This window comes from Macaca nemestrina, chromosome 5 (genome assembly GCF_043159975.1).
Source record: "Macaca nemestrina isolate mMacNem1 chromosome 5, mMacNem.hap1, whole genome shotgun sequence".
Taxonomy (NCBI): Eukaryota; Metazoa; Chordata; class Mammalia; order Primates; family Cercopithecidae; genus Macaca; species Macaca nemestrina.
Genome location: NC_092129.1, coordinates 40,612,396 through 40,634,934, shown reverse-complemented (window position 1 = coordinate 40,634,934; position 22,539 = coordinate 40,612,396). Strand labels below are relative to the sequence as shown.

The 22,539-nt window shown below is 35.2% G+C and overlaps 1 protein-coding gene and 1 long non-coding RNA gene across 2 annotated transcripts in view; one reads left to right on the top strand and one right to left on the bottom strand.

The window, feature by feature from the left end:
- LOC105465666 (uncharacterized) overlaps positions 1-18,535 on the top strand; it is a 67,454-nt gene extending 48,919 nt beyond the window's left edge. Inside the window, exon 5 of the long non-coding RNA XR_977696.3 lies at positions 17,275-18,535. This is a non-coding gene — a long non-coding RNA (uncharacterized lncRNA). The remainder of the gene's footprint in view (positions 1-17,274) is intronic.
- Positions 1-22,135, bottom strand: part of LOC105465663 (phosphodiesterase 7B) — a 333,358-nt gene extending 311,223 nt beyond the window's left edge. Inside the window, exon 1 of the mRNA XM_011714218.3 lies at positions 21,991-22,135. Within this exon, the coding sequence (XP_011712520.1) occupies positions 21,991-22,011 (21 nt within the window). The 5' untranslated portion in view covers positions 22,012-22,135. The remainder of the gene's footprint in view (positions 1-21,990) is intronic.
- Positions 22,136-22,539: the final 404 nt, after the last annotated feature.

Genomic DNA, 22,539 nt, shown 5'->3' with positions numbered 1-22,539 from the left:
TAAAAACAATGACCTCCAAAATTAATCAATCATATATGCCTACCTCATATATTCAGTAAATTCTACTATTGTCTCCAAGCACCCATTATTTTCCAGAATTCGTAAAACTACCAGAACTACATCATACTATATTGAAGATCTATGTAAAAGATAATTCAATAATCCTTCAAAAACAATTTAGCCAAAACCTCCAGAATGAAACTACTCACAAGACACTGTATTATTTCAGTGAATAAATTTTTGTGAATATTTGTGGACTCAAATATTGAGTTTGCAAAACCTGGAAACTTGAAGATATTGGGAAGGCATCTTTACCCCCCTCATAGATGTTTGTGTCTGCATGTCATCTTGTGTTTGTGAATGGTTTAGAAATTCAGGTGTGTTTTTGACAAGAGAAATTTAGAAATTTGTGGTAGAGAAGAGTGAAGGGAGTTAAACAACAATTGTCACTTATTGACAGATCACTAGATTTGTTTTGCTCTCAGCTCACTCACCCAGCTTCAAAATCAGTAACTTCACTGTATGGAGTGATGGTACACATGGACCGTCCATGCACACAAAAGTTATTCTGTTACATAGAACACTTTCTATTTATAGAATGAAGTATACACTGAGAAAAATCATGCCTAAGTTCAAGATAATTTTAATCTGCTGATTATGAAGTTTTTAAAAACAGAACATAAGAGAAAGATTTGGATGTGGAGAAATGAGAAATAAAGCACATTCACTCCTTCACACACACTCACTACTATATAAATGAGCAGTATTAAATAAGGTTATGTTTTCCAAAGTTCACATGTACACTGAATGCATTTTATTATATATTAACTTATCAAAAAGCTGATTAAGTGGGCAGAAAAGTAAATTTTCAGGTGAAATTTCCATAATAGACTTCAGTTAATGTGTCTACATAGTCCTTGATAGTCTTTATCCAACAGACTCACTTCAAACATAGAATGAGTTTGCCTTGTGAGACTTTGTTAGGTGGGGAGGGTCCACAATGTTGGGTTTTCTTCTGTGTGGTCTTGAAGCAAAGAGCATTAATCAGACAGTATAAAAAGGAAATACTGATTTCTAACCAATTTTTAATATACTATAAACACTTGCATTTGACATACTGCATTCTTTGGAGAAGCTATACAAACTGCAAGGCCCAAATACATTTTTTCTGTATTTTTTTTTTTGCAGTATCTTATGTGAAATCGAAAATATTTTAAAAAAGACAATTGCAGTGTTAGTGTATTGTGGATGATACTCTACAAGAAAAGTGTGAGTAATGTTGGGAAGTCATTGATAAAATTATGAAAATCTTAAACAGGAATTCTCCCTGCTTAGTACACCGAATGATGCTATGAGAATAAGTAACAGTTTATAATGAAATTCTAGACTGCTTTCTGGAAGCAAATTACCAGGATGCTACTGGCTATATTTGCATAAGATAACTTGCTAAAGCAACTGAACTCTTTGCTGCAAGCACCAAGCCTTTAAAAAGACTGGAATTAGATCATTTTTGACAACTCACTGAGGCATCTGTTAGGAAAAATTGGAAGAGCTAGTGAGAAACTAGGTGACCTCATCACAATGTTATGAATAAAATTTCTCCCGCATTGCTTGAATTAGTTGTTTTCTTTTAAATCTCATTTAAATCTCATTTCTGTTATTATTGTTCCACATTATTAAAGTTCTGCTATTCACAGTTTCCTAAGAATCATTAATTAAAATGAAAAACCAAGAGATGATATGAGGCTACAAGGCAACAATAATAAACAATAGTTAATAGTTACTTAGATCTTTCCACCATCCACACGGTCACACAAGAATGTGTATAGTATACGTACGTGTGTGTGTGTGTGTGTGTGTGTATACATCTACCCTTACGACAACATTGAAAGTGATTATTGTAGCCAATATAAAATGAAAGAAAACTGAGGCATGGAACAGTTAGTGACTTCCTTCAGGCCATAGCACAGGTAGCTGTCAAAGCTGAGAGTAGATTTCCAGTTTCCTGTCTTTTCCCAGAATTCTTTTTCTCAATTCAACATTTATGTTTTCTACAGTCATTGACTACTTTACCCATGTGAGTAACTGGCCACAGAAGTGCCTTCCCTAGCTCCTCCCACCCCACCCAATAGGCAACTCTCTGTCCTTGCTTTGCTGAGCCCAAATAAGAGGAGAAGAAAATGTATTTCTGGTATCTTAAGGAATCTAAGCAAATATTTCTGTAAGCCCTGTTGTTCTGCTGTTTGGGATCTATGTGGTCTTTGTACTTTGATTTCACATCCTTGTGGATTACACAGGCTTTTGTGGGCTGACCGGGAATCAAATGATAATGAATAGTGTAGTGTCCATGGAAATATTCTTTTTCAGTTCTAATCATCTTTGTAAATTGGAGATGCCCATATCTTCATGTAAAGGAAAATATATAATAATGACACAATTTAAAACAATTGATCTATCTTTAGGGGCCACATATAACTATGATTGCACTAAAAACAACTCAGAGTAAATAGAGAGCAGCACATTCTTTTTTTTTTTTTTTTTTTGAGACGGAGTCTGGCTCTGTCACCCAGGCTGGAGTGCAGTGGCGCGATCTCGGCTCACTGCAAGCTCCGCCTCCCGGGTTTACGCCATTCTCCTGCCTCAGCCTCCCGAGTAGCTGGGACTACAGGCGCCCGCCACCTCGCCCGGCTAGTTTTTTGTATTTTTTAGTAGAGACGGGGTTTCACCGTGTTCGCCAGGATGGTCTCGATCTCCTGACCTCGTGATCCGCCCGTCTCGGCCTCCCAAAGTGCTGGGATTACAGGCTTGAGCCACCGCGCCCGGCCTCGAGAGCAGCAGATTCTTACCACAGCTGCTTTGTGCTACTCTCAAGTATAAGTGGAAAATTCCTGTCATCAGGGTCCAAGCTGGAAGCCTCAGCCCCTTACCAGTAAGAATGTCTAAAGAGACTTTCGTGTCTACAGAAGCTTCTGTAGCATGAGCTCTTCGGGCAGGGCTCCAATAATATAGGCAGCACTATGGGAAAACCAGATGTGGATGCATTTGAATCATTTCCTGCTCCTCCTCCTTTCCCAACCTCCCCATGCTTCTGGGAGTCTTTATTCTCCACCCTCTTCCTCTTTACATTGTCTTCCTAGGTGAGCTCATCCGGTTCCAAGGCTTTAAATAGCACATATATTGATAAATTTAAATTCAGATTTGATCTCTCTTCTGAGCTCCAGACTCTTCATCTTTGTTTCACTGACAGGCATCTCAAGCTGAATGTGTCCTAAACACAACTCTTATTTCCTGCATCTCCCTCCTCCAAACTGATCCTCCCTCAATCTTCCCTAGTTCAGTGACTGGTACCATCTAACGATGTGGGCCAAAAATCTCAATTGTTCTCAAATTTAGTTTATTTAGGTGATATGTACTTGTGAAATGTACACACAAGTGTACATATCACCTAAATGTACACAAGTACACATCACCTAAATAAACTAAACAGGCATAGTACTTAATACTGAACTCAGTTCTAAGCCTGTGTGCACAAACAAACACACACACACATTTAATCCTATGGCAATCCTCTAAGGTAGGCACTATGAGCACCCTCCTCCAGTTTTACCAATGCAGAAACTGAGAAGAGGCTATTTGACCAAGGTTACAAAGCTGATAGGGGGCAGAGCCAGAACATGCCACCAAGGAGCCCAGCTCCAGAATCTGGAATCACAGCATTGTGTATTGCTGCCTCTTCTTTTCATCCAATCCACCATTTGGTCCTATATTCCTATAGTAAATAGCCAAATCTGAACACTGTCCACCACTCTACTGTTTCAGCTTACTCCAAGCCATCGTCATCTCCCATCTTGCCTACAACACCCATCAGCTGCTTATGATGTCGTCCCTAGCCTAGACTGACAACCCATTCTCCACACTGGAGTCAGAGTGCTCCTTTTAAAGCATGAATCAGTTGGTCTCTCCTCCCTGTCTATATGGTTTCAGTGGCTTCTCATTTACTGTGATAAGAGTACAATTTCCACCATGCCCTGTGATGATCCACATGCCCTGTGCCTCACCTTTCCATGCCTGCTTATCTCCTTCCATCCCATCACCTCATTTTGCTCCAAAAGCACTGGCCTTTCTGTCTTTCAGACATCAAAATGTGTTTTCTTCTCAGGACTTCACTCTTGCTCTCTCCTTTGCTGGAATCACTCTTCTTCCAGGTTTGGCTGTCTCTTTCTCAATCATTTCAGCAGAGAAAAGACTTCACTGGGCTCTCCAGCTATGCAGCCAAGTCTTCACAGCCAGCAACCTGTTGTTTCGTTACTCTGTCTTACTTTCTTCATAGATTTAGCAATCTCTAAAATTAACTGTCACATCTACTAGTCTATGTGGTAATTGTCAGTCATCTCTCACTATAATGCAAGCTTCATGGGGATGAGAACTTTGTTTTTTCTGCTTATTTCCAGTCCCTAGACCATACTAGGGCCCCAAGTAACTGATGGTTGAATGAATAAATCTAGGCTCTCTCACTTAAAAGTACTGACATTATGCTAATTAAGTAATGAGAGTCTGAGTTTGTTCACCAAGATGGGGACAATTTTATCCATATATTAGAGATTTTCTGAGATTATTTGAGAGATTTAAGCAGGAATCAGAATTTTTCTCAAGACTTCATAAACATACTATTCAGCAATAGTATATGTACTAAATCTATATATACTTATACTAAAATTTGGGGCTGATTAATAGTTTGTCACATGTGCAAATATTTAGATAGTTTCACACCATCAAAAGAAGTCTATATCCACCCCAATCCGAAGATCTAAGGAAACTACTTATAATTTTAGATTATATTAATTAAATGACTAACATTATATACCAGTCATCTGGTTTTATACCCTCTTATGTATACAAGTATACATACACACACATGACTGAGCCATATGAAATTGCTGATATTTACTGTTTTGGCCAAAAAATGATTTCAATGGCTTGACATAATATATGTATATTTATACATACGCATAAGTACACAGCCTTCAGCAGTAGGAAACACAGAATCATGTGATGATTTATCTGAGACTCTCATAGTGAAAAGAGAATTGAGTCAGTGTACTTAAGTTTTGGACATACTAAACAAGACAATGTAAAATATTGTGCCTAAAATTCAATTTCAGTTAAGCAGGTATAAGAATTCACTTTTAATGAATAGTACACAGGCACCATCAGAACTGTGTTCAGTACACGGTTCTGATGGTACCTGTACACTATGGGAAAATTTAGAGGAGCCCCACCTAATTCAAATTCTATATGTTCTTGGCAGCACTTACAATTAATATTCTTTTAAGATTATCTCCCCAAGGCTGAGCGTGTTGGCTCACACCTGTAATCTCAGCACTTTTGGGAGGCCGAGGCGGGTGGATCATCTGAGATCAGAAGTTAGAGACCAGCCTGGCCAATATGGCAAAATCCCGTCTCTACTAAAAATACAAAAATTAGCTGGGCATGGTGGCGCACGCCTGTAGTCTCAGCTACTTAGGATGCTGAGGCAGGAGAATCACTTGAACTCGGGTGGTGGAGTTTGCAGTGAGCTGAGACAGTGCCACTGCACCCCAGCCAGCCTGGGCGACAGAGTGAGACTCCATCTCAATAAATAAATAAATAAATAAATAAATAAATAAATAAATAAAGTTAATCTCCTCTATTGATGTTTCCATCTTTGTCCTGATAAAACATAGGCACTGGAGTGGGGGTGGTGGTGATAGTAAAAATACTTAACCATTAGCTTGACCAGAGTGAATGACTGGCGTGGCCATGCTGGCATTTACCTGTGGAACAATAGCCCAAGACAAGGACAAAAACTCGGAGAACCCTCTGCTATGTAGAATTTGAAACTCATCTCGGTAGTGCCAAAGAACTTATCCTAGCCTGAAAATCCAATTAGAAAAAAAAAAGCTATGTTGTGAGACCTCTTTGGAGATAAATGACATAATTTGGGGTTCACTTCATAGTTAGAAAATAAATGTCATCTTGCTTACTCAAGATTATATCAGTAACCTAAATGCAGGTCACAATTATCAGACTTATAAATTGTTTTTTGTAATTCAACACATAAAATGAGCTTTGAAAAATTTATTTGTGGATTCCTTAAGTTACCTTTTTGCATTACTTTAAAGAAGAAACACTGTAAATGTTAGCTGTATTAAAGAGAACAAGTCATACACCTTCTCACAGAATTTGAGAAAGTAGCAATAAAAAACTGTATCTTAGCTATTATCTACTTCTGCAGCTCCAGTTTGTAAAAACTCTATTATTACTTTAAAATATGCCAAAGTTAAAAATATTTTCTCAGTTAAAAAAATTCATGGAGTAACACATTAAAATGTACTTAGTCCCTTGGCTTAAATATGAAGTCACTTTTCCTTAGCTTCTACTGTTACCTGTAAGGTATAATATTACCAATGGAGAAGAGTAACATTTCACAAAACTTACCATTTAAGAGGGAAACAATGCACACTGGGGCCTACTGGAGGGCAGAGGGTGGGAGGAGGGAGAGGATCAGGAAAATAACTAATGGGTACTAGGCTTAATACTTGGGTAATGAAATAATCTGTACAGCAAATCCCCATGACACACGTTTCCCTACATAACAAACCTGCACATCCTGCACATGTACCCCTGAACTTAAAAGTTAAAAAAAATTTTTTAAACCTTACCATGTATTAACATGTTTTCAATTTAATGTTTTAGCATACATTTAGTAACATACATTAAAGTTGTTGAACACTGATTCTCTTAAAACTATTAATTTTCTAATTTCTGTTTTGAAAAGGAACAGAAATACTGCATAATGTTACAAAAACTAGAAATATATATCTTTTTATACAGAAAATTTGTCCTATTGAAAAAGTTATAGCAAACACAGTTTTAAAACTGTTTACTCTTTCTCTTCTACACATATATACTTTCAAGTTACTTGTAAATTGCTCATAAATTATTAATGATTGGACTCTAGGCTAAGGACTTAGCATATTTTACACTTATTAGCTGTAACTTCAAGCTCACCTGTGCTCAAAAAAGCGCCCACACAGGAAAAACCTGCATAAAGTATTAGGAAAACACAAGCACCCAAGAAAAGCTGACAAACCGCCAGAGGCAACAGATAAATACGGAACACCAAAGACTTAGTTTTACATAACTAGACCAGAATTCTACTGTAGCATAGCTAAGCTTACTCTAGGGTTTACATTATTTGCAATCATCTAAATAATTTATCTGCTATTTCCACAGGACATGGCTAGTGTACTAGAAATAATCTTTTATGTGTTTACAACACGTATGCACTATCATTTTCATTCTGAGACATTAGCTTGTATAGAACTGTAAACTGTGAAACAATTTAGATAATGAAGAAAGTTGCTATGAGCTAATTTTAGCTAATTTATATCAGTGACTATACAAGAAAACACTAACTTCTACGCACGAAAGCCATAAATCAGGAGCTCAATAATGTATTTCCATATATTTGATGGAAAATGTGAGGTACTGATGAAAGGCAGAGTCTATAACAAGTAGTTCTTTGACCTAAGATCTCCCTAGCCTATTAGCAACCTCAGAATGATGCTTTGTTAAAGTACTACTGGCAAGTAACAATTGCAAAATAAGCTTATTACTCTGATGAGATTGTAATGCTTTTGTAAAGAAATGTTTGCATAATATTATAATGGCCACAATGAAATATGGAAGGTGAACATATTATTTACTTAGTTCATGATTTTGATAAATACTTCTCATTTTAAAATGTATTTCTTAATTGTACAAAAGGGTAGGTGAGTACATGTAGAAATGAGTACAAATAAAACACACATTTTTAATGAATATATTAAAAAATTCTAAACAATTTTAAATAGAGACTGAGGTGAATGGTGGTGGTGAGAGGAAGAGGAAGATTTTCACTTTGCATTTTATGCCCTTCTGAACAGCTGGAATTTTCTAATTATGTGTGTTCTACTTTTGTTTTTTAAAGTTAATGATTAAAATAAAGCTGCTAAATTGAAAATAAGATACAATTTGTTTCAAATACAAGATAAAATACAACAAAGTGATAAAAATTTTTGAATATTTACTTCTAGTCCATATTGGAGTATTTTAATACTGTAAGTGTTTTCCTCACTATGCACTGCTCACTACTCCTCACTACCCTTACTCTCTTTCCATTATCTTTCAGAGAAAACAATAATAGATAAAAATGAATAGCTGCAGACTTCTTATTAAGTGCCAACCACTGTTTTAAGCACCTCATATATATTCATTCAAAGTGAAATCAGATTAAGACAGATTGTTATTACCACTGGTAACTGCTGAAGCAAATGTAGATCCTATCTAGAGAGATAACATCATACTAGGCCTCAAGTAATTTCTCTGTCTGTCTCTCTCCACACACACACACACACACACACACACACACACACACACACACACACAATGCCTAGTGCTTCATCAAAAATAACCAGGTATATGAAAACCAGCCAATTTGATTCAACCAGCAGCAGCAGCAGCAGCAGCCAATAGCTATAAACACTCAAGAAATCAAAATAAAAGTGACAAAAGTTTTAAAATGATTTGCAGAATATGTTTAAGGATATGAGAGACAAGATTGAGAATTTTGACAGAAAGCTAGAAATGACCAGAAATCCCTAAAAATTTTAAAACTGAAAAATACCATAACTTAAGAAATTCTACTATGGGATAAATGACAGATTAGATACAGATGAAGAAAGACTTAGGGAAATAAAAATATTGGTCTAAAGAAAATCTTCAAAATGAAGAACAAAGAGATTGAAGGTAAGTAATGGGAGTAGAAACATTCAAAACTCGAACATACATGTAACTGGAGTCCCATTAAGAAAGGCTAGAGAGAATGGGGCAGAAGCAATATTGAAAGACATAATTAATGAGAATTTTCCAAAATTGTTGAAAAATATCAAGACATGCATTTAAGAAACCATACAAGCCCTAATTGGGATAAATGCAAAGAAAACCATACCTAAGTAATCATATGGCAAAACAAGAAATCAAACATGAAAATAGAGTGCTACAGAGGCAAAGGGCAGATTGCGTTTAAAAGACTATTTTCTGACTTATCAACAGAAACAATAAAAGTGATAAGACAACACAATAATATTTTAAAGTAAGGAAGGGGGGATTGCAATCTATAATTTTATTACCAACGAAAGTGCACATCAGAAATAAAGGTAAAATAAAGCCATTTCATACAAAATGAAAATCTAAACAAAATCATCACTGCACTCAAAGAAATCCTATATGTGACCTCAGAGATGCAGGAAGGAATGAAGAAGATGTGTAATTGTAAGAAACCATAATAACATATAATTATTCAAAGATTTACATTATATAAAGTTAAATACCTAACAGTAGCATATAATTTAGGAGGTAAAAAGCAGCTAAGACATTCCAAAGTTCTCAAATTTGCTGCAAAGGAATAAAAGTACTAATATGCATTCTGCTGGTATTAGGTCATAGATGCATCCTGTAACCGCAATAGTCACCAGTAAAACAATGTAAAATAATGTAAAAATAACAAGCTAAAGCTAATGGAAAGGGGGCAGTGCAATTACAAAGATACTTAATTCGTAATTAGGAAAGTAAGGAGAGAAAAAGAAACATAGAACAAGAAGAATAAATAAATTGTACATAGTATGTCAGCATATTTGAACCCAAATATATCACTGCTTCCATTAATTATAAATGGATTAAATACTCAGTGAAAACGCAAATATAGTCAGACTGAATGATATCAGATCGAATGATAAAAGAAAATTTACTTATTCGCTGCTTGTGAAGAGACACACCTAAAACATAAACATATAGAAAATGTAAAACTAAAAGAATAAAAAATCATAAGCCATGCAACTGCTAAGCAATGGAAAGCTAGTTTTACAGATTTTAGTATCAGCCCAAGGAGAACTGAAGGCAAAAAAAAATTGAAGGGATGTTTTATTATGGTAAAATTTCAGTTCACCAGGAAGTTACAACAGTTCTAAATTTGTTTATAGGGAATTCTCAACCTTTTTTCCATTATCATCCTGCTCCCTTATGGAGCCATTTTAGATATTTCTTTTCCTCATCGCACTCCCCCTAGTCAAGGAAATTTTAATGCCAAATTGACTGAATATCTATTTATATACTGAACCTTTTTAGGAGGTCACAAACTATTATGATGTCTAAGAGTTTTTTGGCTCCCCAAGAACCAAGTATTTATTGCCCCTACTGTGAAGGCAGGATATAACAGCACAGTATCAAAATACTAGTTTAAATTTTATAAAATTGCTGATATTCAACCTTGAGCTAAAAAATGGCAATTTTACATTGTTCAATATGATATATAAGCAAATGATGGCAAAATAAAGGAAAATAATTCTCAATCATGAAGTTTTTTAATATACCTTTTTCGGTAATTAATAGAAGCAAAGAAAATCAACAAAGATACAAAAGATTTCAATGATATGATGAATAAATCTTCTAATTGACATCTATAGAGCACTATACCTAACAATTGCAGAATACATTTATTTGAAGCACATGTAATACATTTAGAAAAGTTGACTATATATTTGGTTATACATTCAAGATTCAAAAAATTCAAAGATCTTAATGGTATACAGTATGACTTGTAAGCACAGTAGAATTATACTAGGAAACAAAGACAAAAAGAGAACTAGAACATCCCAATTTGTTTGCAAATTAATAAATGTACTTCTAAATAATTTATGGGTTAAAAACAAATTATAGTGGAAATTGTCTTGAATTAACTGCTAATAGAGACACTAAATTTTAAAACCTAGAGGAGACAGCTGAAACTGTGAAAAATAAATTTCCTTCTTTAAATGTATGTATTCAAAAAGAAGTAATCAACAACAAATCCATGAGAAATTACTAAAACTGAAAATGAAAATAGAAAATCTGAATAACCCATAAAAATAAATGGAATTAAAACTGTAACTAAAAAGTTGCCCACAGATATTCAGACCCAGATAGACTTATGTGCAATTTCTGTCAAATATTTGAGGAAAAAAAATAAACTTACAAAACTCTCCCAGAACATTTTTTACAAGGGTAATATTTCCTAACTAATTTAATAAAGCCAATGGAACCTTGATAAGGTCATAACCAGAAAGAATAATTTTAGGTTAATGGTTTTCATCAACATAGTTTCAAAATCCTAAAAATTATTAGCAATTCAGAAACAGAGTAATCAGTGATTTTCAAAACGAGCATAATATATCATGACCAAGTTAGATTTAGTCTAGGATTTCAGTTTGATTTGAAATTATAAAATCACCTACTATAAACAGAATAAAAGGAAAAATCATATGACAATATTTTAAAGAACATTTAATAAGTTAAATGCTTAGCAAACTAGGAATGAAAGGAAACTTTCAAATGTTATAGAAAATATCAAACTTAGTGGTAGAATGTTGAAAGCTTTCTTTCTGAGACTGGAAACAAGATAATGTTGTCACAATTACCCCTTCAACAATACACTGAAAATCCTATCCAGTACAATAAAACAAGTTATCAGTATTAAAAAGGAAAATCGGTGACCACCAATATTCTTGGATGCTCTGATTAGCTCTATGGAAAAGCAAAATAATCTATAGATAGCGTATTGGAATTTGTGAGTTTTGCAAGATTGCTGATAACTAATTGATATACAAGAGTTGATTGTTTTTCTATGTATCAGTAACAAAAAGTTAAAAATAGAAATTGAAGAGATGCCAGTTGGAATACCATCAAAATACTAAGTGCCTAGTAAGATATTTAGCAAGGAATGTGTAAAATGACTGTAAAGCTAGCCAGAAGATATTACTGACAGAAATTAACAAACACCTAAATAAATAGAAGGATACATTATGTTTATGAATTGGAAGACTCAGAAAAGATGCCAGTCTTCCCAAATTGGTCTATATCCCAACAGTGTTTTGTTTTAGGGAAAAATCTTAAGTTAATTCTAAAATTTTTATGAAAATGTAAAGAATCAAAAATGATAAAAACAATCTTGAGAAGAATAAAACAGGGAAAAAATATTTGTAACATATATAACAATCAAAGGTATCAAATATGTATACAATATATATATAAGTATGTATAATATCCTATAAATATACAAAATAACTTGATCAGAGACTTGACAAAAAAGGTATTTACATGGCCAATATACATGTGAAAATGTGCTCAAACTGTTAGTAATCAGGGAAGTGAAAATGAAAACCAAGGTAAGTTATCAGTGAGGAAGTAGAGTAACTGAACATATATTGTTGGTGGGGGCGTAAATTATTTTAGCCACTTTGAGCAATTTTGAAATTTTTACTAAATTTGGACATAAACATTCCCTGTGGCCCAGCGACTTTATTCCGAGGTATAACCTCAACAGATATACCTGTACATGTGCACCAAAAGACAGGCCTATGAATACTCAGGCCAGCATTATTCATAATGTTAAAAACTGGATACAATTAAAATGTTTTCTACAGTAGAATGGTAAATACTGTGTATTCAGATAATTAAACATCATGCAACAATGAAAATGAACAAAATACAATGATAGGCAACAACCTATCTAGTCTTCAGATAGAATACTGAATGAAAGAATGGAAGAGGCATGACGGGTTTCCTCAGGTGCCAAACATGTAATAATGTTCTATTTCTTGACTCTCTTGACTTCTATGTAGGGGTTCAATGGTGCATAATTATATGTCAGATAATTTTCTGTTATGTGTGCTATAGTTTAATTCAGAAAGTAAAAAAAAAGATTTTTAAACAAGATTTCTCTTAAATGTTTAAAGCACCAGCAACACTGTAAACAAAATAATTATAATTCCATGAAATAATTTCTAAAACTTGAAAGCAAATAATACCAGTTGATACACTAACATGAAGTTTTACTCTTTCATACTCTGTTCTAAGCCTGTTCAAAGCATTGTACAAATAAAAAGTCACTCCATTCTCTCAAGAATCTTGCGAAGCAGATATTAGAAACACCTGAATCTAGCAAATAAGTAGAGCGAGGCCTAGAGAGATTAAGTAACTTCTTCATGGTCACAGAGCTAATAAATGAACCATACTGAATGTCACCAAATTATGCTCTGCTGATCAATGCACTCTCCTGCCTCTCAGAGCAAAATTTCTGAAGTTTAAAGTATCAGATTAATCCACTGTGACTGCATTTAAAATGAAATAATGCTGTTTTTCTATATATTTGAACTTCATTTCTAAAAATATAGTGGGTAGATTAACATTTTCAAAACAGATATTTTTATGTTTTGTGTATTTTAAAACGTTTCCTAACTCATTCTTAGAATGATTAAGGATGGATTTTAAGCATATAAAAACAATTAAAAACTGTCAGCAAAAAGCTGAGGTTGAATTTCAACTATTAGCTGCAATCTATCTGAGTCTCAATTTCCTTGCCTTTAAAGTGGGCATAACAAATCCCCATCTAACAGAAATGTTCTAGAGAGTTACAGGACATTTGTATTATGAACTGAGTAACTACTTACATAGGAAAGCCAGAAATTTTGGAACCTAAAGGTTTAAATTTACATTTTAGATACCTGAAATCTAAAAATGTTAAATAACTTGCCAACAGTATCATTCCTAGCATCTGGAACTTGAACTCAGGGCATTAAGTTACAAGTTCAATGCTCCTTGAAAAAAATTGAAACCTCATTTTTTTTTCCTGCCTTTCCTTTTCTCCTTTCACACAAAATAAGCGAATTGAATTTTAAATTATTACTCATTATTGCCATTTAATCCAATAGATGTATTGATTATTTGGTTTCTAAAGATTTACATTAAAGGAGACAATATATTTTAAATAGGCTATATTCAATGTTTTGATTTTTTTTTTATTACTACTACATACAAAGTTTTTATATGCATTTTGTCAAGTTTAAGAAGGGCCTTTCTCATGCACCCACACATGGGCACTTGGGGCAACACATTCAATGAAAAAAGAGAACAATATTTCTCAATTATTTTATGTAAACGCTATTGAACTATATTTCTAATACTTAGTGATTTTTAATAATTAAAAGGGATTTATAGGGAAAAGTTTAGAATGTTAGTTTTTGTCATTCCAAACTGCTATCACACAAATTCCTGTTTTATGTTTGTTCCTTTTGTATTATTTTAACTTAAAAATTATTTTTTACTCCAAATACGATAATGAAGATCTAGAAAAGCAGAAAATAAAACCTACTAAATATGGAAAATGAGCAATACCTACACTTTTCCAAATGAAGCTAAAAACCCAATTGAAATTAGGTTTTTGTTTAATTGGAAAAGCATGAACACTCATCTTAAGGACATGGAAACACACTATATTTCTATCACATCGAAAATAACTTTTTTCTTAGATTTAATGACCTTTTCTAAATTGAGGCATTCTTTAGACCTCTGTACTACTGAAGCATCTCCTTTTACAAGAATGCTTTCTACACTTTTGTGAATGACTGAGTTCTTTCATCTGACTGGACCCAGCTGGCAAGTGGCATAATGAGAAAGGGAAATGAAGGTCTTTCTTTTTTTCTCTCCTGGAAAACCAAGAAATGTATAAATCATATCCAAACAGAAGAAGCATTAGTTGCTTGCATAACTTCACAAGCTGTACATCTTAATATAATGTTTTCTACTGTTTTATGAGTAACGGATATTATAGTATAATTTTACTTTAAAAGTCTATGATGTGTGATTTCCTCAAATACTATTTGAATAAATACAAATTTTGCATGTATAGTTAATAGGAAAAATTAAACTGAACTGACCAATTCTAAAACAAAACTTAGCCAAGATGTTCAAACTAGTAAAATATGTATGGCAAAATATGTTTATTCAGTTTATGGAGAAAGATCTCAAATAATTGGGCATGTAACAGACCAAATTTTCTTAGACCCAGATCTAAGCTTGAACTTTGAGCTTGACCAAGCCCCTCATTTCATACATGAGAAAGCTGGTGCCCAGAGGGCTGATTGGCCCAAAGTTACTCAAACAAGAGTGATAGGGCTCCCTATCTTCTGGCTTCCAGGGTTCTTACTTCCAGGGAATTCTCTGCTCCCTAGCCACGTCAAAGGCACATGGGAGAAATTTAGTAAGGGTCAAAGGAAGAAATTAATGAAGAAATTTTAAGCAAAACAGAACTCAGGCTGGACGTGGTGGCTTACGCCTGTAATACCAGCACTTTGGGAGGCCAAGGCGGGTGGATCACTTGAGGTCAGGAGTTCGAGACCAGCCTGGCCAACATGGTGAAATCCCATCTCTACTAAAAATACAAAAATTAGCCAGGTGTGGTGGTGCATGCCTGTAATCCCAGCTACTTGGGAGGGTGAGGCAGGAGAATCGCTTGAATCTGGGAGGTGGAGGTTGCAGTGAGCCGAGGTCATGCCACTTCACTCCACCCTGGGCAACAGAGCGGAACTCTGTCTCAAAAACAAACAAACAAAAAGCAATTAAATTAAATAAAACAAATAACATAAAATAAAATAGAACTCTTTCTTCCTTTACCTTCTGATTTTTCTAGTCACTTTAAAATATCACATGATAAATAAATGTCAGCAACTTTTTCCCATTATAAATGTAATACATTTATAGAGGGGAAAGTTGAACAATTTTAAAGTATATACAAGAAAAGTAAGCCTTGTTCCTATCCCATACTCCAAGTTCTCTTTCCAGAGGCATTGTTTGTTAAGTTTTTAATTTGAATTTCCAGAAATTTTTAATAAGTATAGATGAATGTATCTATGTATTTATACAACTGTTAATGTAGCTTCCCCCCTCCACTTAATACATCTGAAAAATCATTCCAGATTTTTGCATGTAGAGGTACTTCATTCTTTTAAATGACTATATGGTATTCTATTGTATGATTTTACAATAATTTTTCAGTAATTCACCTATTATTAGGCTCAAGTTGTTTCTGATATTGTTTAGGTTGTAAACAATGCAAAAATAAACAATTCTTTATGTTCTTAGACAAGGATTTGCTAAAGTCAAAGAGAATGTAAAACATTGACCGTTTGGTACCTTCAGGTATCAAGTTTTGACCAACCCAGGCATATGGTAGCCTCCCCATGTCTATGCCTGGACCTATGGAAACATACTCCTCACACCAGACTAGTCCTGGACCCCACCCCCATGCCAGAGCAAAAGAAGATTCTTAGAGATTAAGTATATTTAAGTCATGTATAAACTTCATTTTTGAACAGAATCCTTTTTTGTGCATGTCTAAAGCAGTGGGGATAATTTTCATCTTGTAGAAAGGATATTTTATATGCTTCCTATTTGTACGTGAATTATGACTATGTAGACCACAGAAGGTATTAATAAGAAAAAAATCTGAGCAGGAAATTTAATGAAAAACTATATGAATTCACCAACCACTAGGAAAAAAATGTAAATATTACTCCAAATTTTACACAAGAAAAACTCCTCAAAACCTCATTACCAATCTATTTTTGCCTTCTTTCACTAACAGATTCAAGAAAGAAAGAAAGAGAAAGAGAGAGAGGAAAGGAGGGAGAATGAAAAGGAAGGAAGGAAGGAAGGAAGGAAGGAAGGAAGGAAGGAAGGAAGGAAGGAAGGAGGGAGGGAGGGAGGGAGGGAGGGAGGGAGGGGAGGGAGGGAGGAAAAGGAGCAAGAGAGGGCAGAAGGAAATTGAAATTGAAGAGATGCCAGTTGGAATACCATCAAAGTACTAAGTGCCTAGTAAGATGTCTAGCAAGGAATGTGTAAAATGACCGTAAAGCTAGCCAGAACATATTACTGACAGAAATCAACAAACACCTAAATAAATAGAAGGATACATTATGTTTATGAATTGGAAGACTCAGAAAAGATGCCAGTCTTCCCAAATTGATCTATATCCCAACAGTGTTTTATTTTAGGGAAGAATCTTAAGTTAATTCTAAAATTTTTACAAAAAATTTAGGGGAGGGAGGGAGGAAGGAAGGAAAAGGAGCAAGAGAGAGCAGAAGGAAAGAAAGAAGAGAGGGAGGGCAGAAAGGAAGGAACTTTAAATGCATGACAAAGTTTCTTTACTGGTATATTGATTGTGGCCATTATTTTCATACTTCTGTACTTTATACATATAAATACGTAAAGCATTCATGAAAGGATTTAAGGTTTTAAAATGTTGGGATATTTATACTGTAGTATTAAGAATTATATATTGCTTAATAGATTTCTGTGTGTTTTCTGTTATGTTGTTTTTAGGTTTATCCAAATCTACAAAATCAGCTCCCTATTCTCCATGCTTGAGATGTTAAATGTAAACTTCACTCAGAGGAGACACCAGCTAGAACACTCTGAGCCACACAGAATTCCAGAAATGTCTCAATTACAGTGATTGAATTGCATCACGTCTTATCACTAGCTAAGCGGCAGCAACCCTGTACCAGCGGGGCAAGGTCTCAGAGCAGATACTCAATGGACAATCAATTCACCAAAAATTTCTTCTGAAGATTCCCTCAACTTAGTTATCAACAGGTTTTCATTTATTCTCTAAAGAAATCAGAATTAGAGTTGAGAAGATATTAAGTGAAGTAATATAGAAAATCCAGGACAGTGATTGGCATTTAGGAAAAAGACGTTTGTCTTCTAACACTAAAGTTCCTAGCTACAATTTTCACAAAGCATGCCTCTTCGCTTTATCTACAAGTGTCACAGTCACAGAGGGGTCCATCAACCTGATACAAGAGAAATGGAGCAGAGAGAGGGGACTGTCTCAGGCGAGTGATAGTCTTTCTGGGGAGAAATTCTCAAACCCAAGTCCTTGTTTTGTTTTTGCTTTTCCTTGGCAATAAGATTATCTTGGAGGGAAAATTGTGTAAATGTGGACAACTGAGTAAAGGCAAACTACAGAGAGACGTAGTGGAAATAAGGAATGGGAGAGGTGGAAAAATAAAAGTAAACACATGCTAATGATTCAGTGTCAATTTTGTCAGGTCAAATCATAGACTTTGGAAAGAAAAAGGGCATCCAACAGCCTTGTTTTAAAGATGAGGAAACTGGGGCTCTGGAGTTGAAGAAATGTGTCTTCACTCCCATAAGTAATCTCGACGTTCCAAGCCACCATGAGACTTTTCCTAACACTGAGGGAATTTCCTGCCATGTTGACACCACATTGCGCCAGTGTTCAAGACCATCACAGCTATGAACCTTGCTGGCTTGTTTCGAATGCTTGCTGGGACCTCGGCTGCCCATAGTGCTCTCTAAAGACTCCAGCTTTCTATAACTCCTATGGTTTTAAGCTCAAGGAATGATGTAGACGATGCCAATGCACAGATTTGATTTACCAACTCAGGCCTGTACAGCAGCTGAATCAACCTATGGGAAACTGTGGCTCTCTTTAACATTCTAAGTTTTAAGAACACCATTGCAAATACATGATTTCCAAAATAATAACAATGTACTTAATTAATCACATTATAGATCATATAAAAATAAATACCTAAATAGAAATACAATTTACCTTTATCTTAAATTCCAAATTGCATAGAGCTGCCTACTCTGCAGTTTTCCATCACTGTCTCTCTCTCAAACTTCTCCTTTTGTTCTTTCATTTCTCTGTACAGACTCCAGTCATTTGTTTAAATATTCATACTCAACCAGAATACGCTTCCTAACGTGGGAATCATTGCTTATTCACAGGCACAGCCCTTGACATCCTGAAAACATGTAGTAACGATTTTTGAAATAAAGGTTTGACACTTCTACATTTACATGTAAATGGAGTTTAAAAATTCTAGGTTGAGAGTAAGAATACTATAAACATTCTGATCTAAAACGGGTGTTAGACATAACCCAGCACAACCAGTCGCTCTTACAGGTGAGGAGACTGAGCTCAAGAGTGAGCTAGGGGCTCAGAGTCACCCAGCTCGTTAGAGCCTGAATGTACCACCTTGGTTCACTACCTCTGTTCACTGCCCTTTCTAGTGCACTTCATGAAATCACTCTCTAAGTACAGATCAACTCATTTAGATCCTTACATGATTCTTGAGAAAGTAGAAAGTATACATGCCTTGACCACACACAAGAACTTTGACATATTTCACTCTCCATATTCAAATTTCTAACAATGTCTGGTACAAATAGGTATTCAGTCAGTTTGGGTTTCTACATCCCTTTTCCCCTTCTCTTCTTCAAATTTGCATGTAAACCACGTTAAAGACTGCTAATATACAGTAGCACCATCTCATGAGTCAAAGTGGGGATTCCTAGAGCCACTGAGGATGTTTGTAGAAGCCAGTGGTGCTGAGCCCACGGCTATTCTCCTGTGGACAATGGAAGTGCTCCCCAAAGGACAATCTTAGGGGAAATGGGGCTGCCACCGTGAGGAGGTGTAAATAGAGATTAGAGATGGTCTTTGTGCTGCGAGAGGGACCTGACATTTCCAAATACCAAGTCCTGTCTTCCTCAGCCAAATACACCCTCTAGAACACAGACACCTACTTCGCTGTAGATTTTTGCGGGGGAGACAGAGCTGAATCCATAAGATAGTGGATTATTTAGATAAGAATTTCTGTATATAGAGTTTCCAATCAATTATATATCCCAATGATGTGAGGCAAACTACTTAGATTCCCTCTTAGCTTCTACATTTAGATGTTACAAAGTCTATTCTGATCCTTAAATTTGACACTTCTCTTTAATACAAACAAAGCCCTTTTAGTATTCCTTGGGATTAGCTTACCACTTAATCAATTCCTTCCAACACTATCTCCTGTGAGTCAACAAACAGCTTCCTCCTGTGATTTGGGCCTGGCTAACAGCAAGTTAGACTTCAGAAGAATAATTACTAGGCAGAGGCATTTTCCAGGTGGTACAGTCCCCCTTTGAGGAAACTTGGTCATTTTACTTTTGCATTTAAGATGTCCTTTGGCTGAAACTAAAGTGTCAGTGTCTGAAATGTCCTTCTCTGTATCATTGACTTGATTTTTAGATTATATTTTAGGCTGGACTGACACCAAAAGTGCTTTTTAAAAACACTTGAAAAGACAAAAATTATTTAAATAATTTACAGTACATGAAAGGTAGTAAATTCTAGGCAAACATTTTAACTAGGTTTTCATGGAGAACTGACAGTGAGTAGCTTTGTGCTGAACAATGTGTAAGGCATTAAAAGATGCACTAGTGTAATTATTTTCCCTAAATTAATGCCTGTCCCTGACACATCTTAGACTTTTCCACCCTTGCCCTAAATCACTTAATTTAAAAAAAAAAAAAAAAAACATTTCTCCCAGCTAATTTGCTGACAGTCACCACTGATTTTGTCACATGTTGTTCAAGAGAGTGAGTACATTCTGAAATCAGACAGCTTACAGTGTCAGGTAAAAATTCTTACAAAACAGATACAGTTTTTGGAGTTGCAACTAGTTAACTGTGGATTTCTACTTGAGACAAAAAGTGACTTCATTTTATTGGAGAAAATGTCAATCAAGATGTAACTACTGACACCCGTCTTTGTTTCACCAGCCAGTAATAAAAGATAAAGCAGAGGAAATGGAGGAGCTGCAGTTATGCGTTTGCAACACACAAAGTCCTTGTTTTCCCACTAGGCGCTGCAGAAAAGCAATTGTCCATTCACGGCACATCCTCTGCATTTCAGAGCTAATATTTTTGCAGTTCTTAACTTGGTACATTACAGTCTTATGCAGTTAATTTTTTTAACCCTTTGAAATACAGCTCTTGTTTGAGATCGTGCTTAATATTACTGCTGACATGACCCAGTTTTAAAGCTTTCAGGTTCTCAATGTTGAGAATAGAAACTAAGAAAATCAGTTAGAAATTTTGGAACAGGGTTATGATTTCAAATAATCCCGTCTTATTCGCTATTGCATAACTTTGAGAAGGGTAATAAGGAAATCCATGGTAACCATATATTACTTAAATTGCTGTTACAAAAACAGACTCTTTGGATAGGAATGATTTTTAGCAGGGATCCCCCTTAACACATAATAATGTGCCATTGAAAACAACATTAGCCCTGTGTTGAATTGCCAAGCTTCCTGCAGCACTTAGTGTGTTTACTATACACGAATGCATATGCCTGCCTCTGGTGCAAAAAGGTTTACTCTTATTGCAATAGTCACTCTGGCTAGAGCACATGAAGAACAGAATTTTTAAATGGTTAATTAGTCCCCAGGCTCAATCACTTAAGCCCCTAATTGAATATGACTCCATTTTCAACTATTGTAGGAAAAGATAATTAGCAAATTTGCAGTGGTAATAAAGAAGTTTTACTTTCCTTTATAAATAATAGTATCTAAATTTCTGGTCATATAACTTAGTATTTGCATCTCTCCTGGACTTCTGAATCCAAAACATTTTTTTGAAAAATGCAACAAGGTGATGAAGAATTTTTTTTCAGAATTCATTTTTTGGACATCTTCTATTGATTTTTTTCTACCTTCAGTCTCACGATCAGTTTCTTCCCTTCTTGCCACTAATTTCTTCATCTTGAAGTCTGCTATCAACCAACATGAAAAACTCAAGAAAAAAACTAATTTCCTGCTTCCCTGTTCTGCAAACCTTACCAATCCCTTTACCAGCATTTTCCTATCCTGTCCCACCAAAAATCAAAATTACCCAACTCCAAGATTTATGTTGGAGAAAAAATAATGCTTTTTTTTTTTTTTTTTAAAGACCACCTCAGTGTGGGCTCAAAGTGCAGTGAAAATGCCGGAGTCTCATTACACTGGTTGGAATGAAACCCTGTTGCCCTTAAACGGTTAATTCAGGGTAAGTGATAATGTTTAGTCAGTTCGCCTAGAAAAAGGAAGGAAATTCAAAAGCTGGTTGCTGTAGTAACAATCACAGACAAAAAATATATATATGTACAGGTTCATTTTAAATAAAAATCCTGCCATCTCTCTGTGACTCTATTCTCTCAAGAAAACTGAGCTTGCCGCTTAAATTTGTTGTACATACCTCAACCATTAAACAAGACATTTAACCATAGTGGCAGTTCTGTGACCTTTGAAAGCCGTGAAATCTCTGAGCGGTGCTGCTTGTTCATGAAGACTTGTGCTGCAGAATCCAGCAACTTCATCCAGGATTAGGAATATAATTAAGTAAAAAAAAAAAAAAAAAAAAAAAAGAAAGAAAGAAAAAAAAGAAAAAGAAAAAAAGGAAAAAAAAGGAAAGGAATAAAGATACACAAAAGCACACAAGGAGATCGAGAAAGAGGGAAGGTAGAAAGAGAGACTCTCCCTGGGTGAGTAACACCACTTTTCTCCTAGACAAGTGCTGGGACAGAGCCGAGTCTGCTGCAGTACCCAGACCAACTGACTGGCTGGATGAGCAGCCGCCGGCCTGCTAGGCTGGGAGGTGCTGTCAGTTGCCACAGGCAAGGAAAAGCAGAGACCAATCGGCTTCAACTCTGGCAGCTTACTGGAGTGGAGCCTTTTCTGTTTATGTTTCCTCATTTCAAGAGTGACGTCAAAGGGTTTAGTTTTTCCTCTGCATGTGCTATTAATT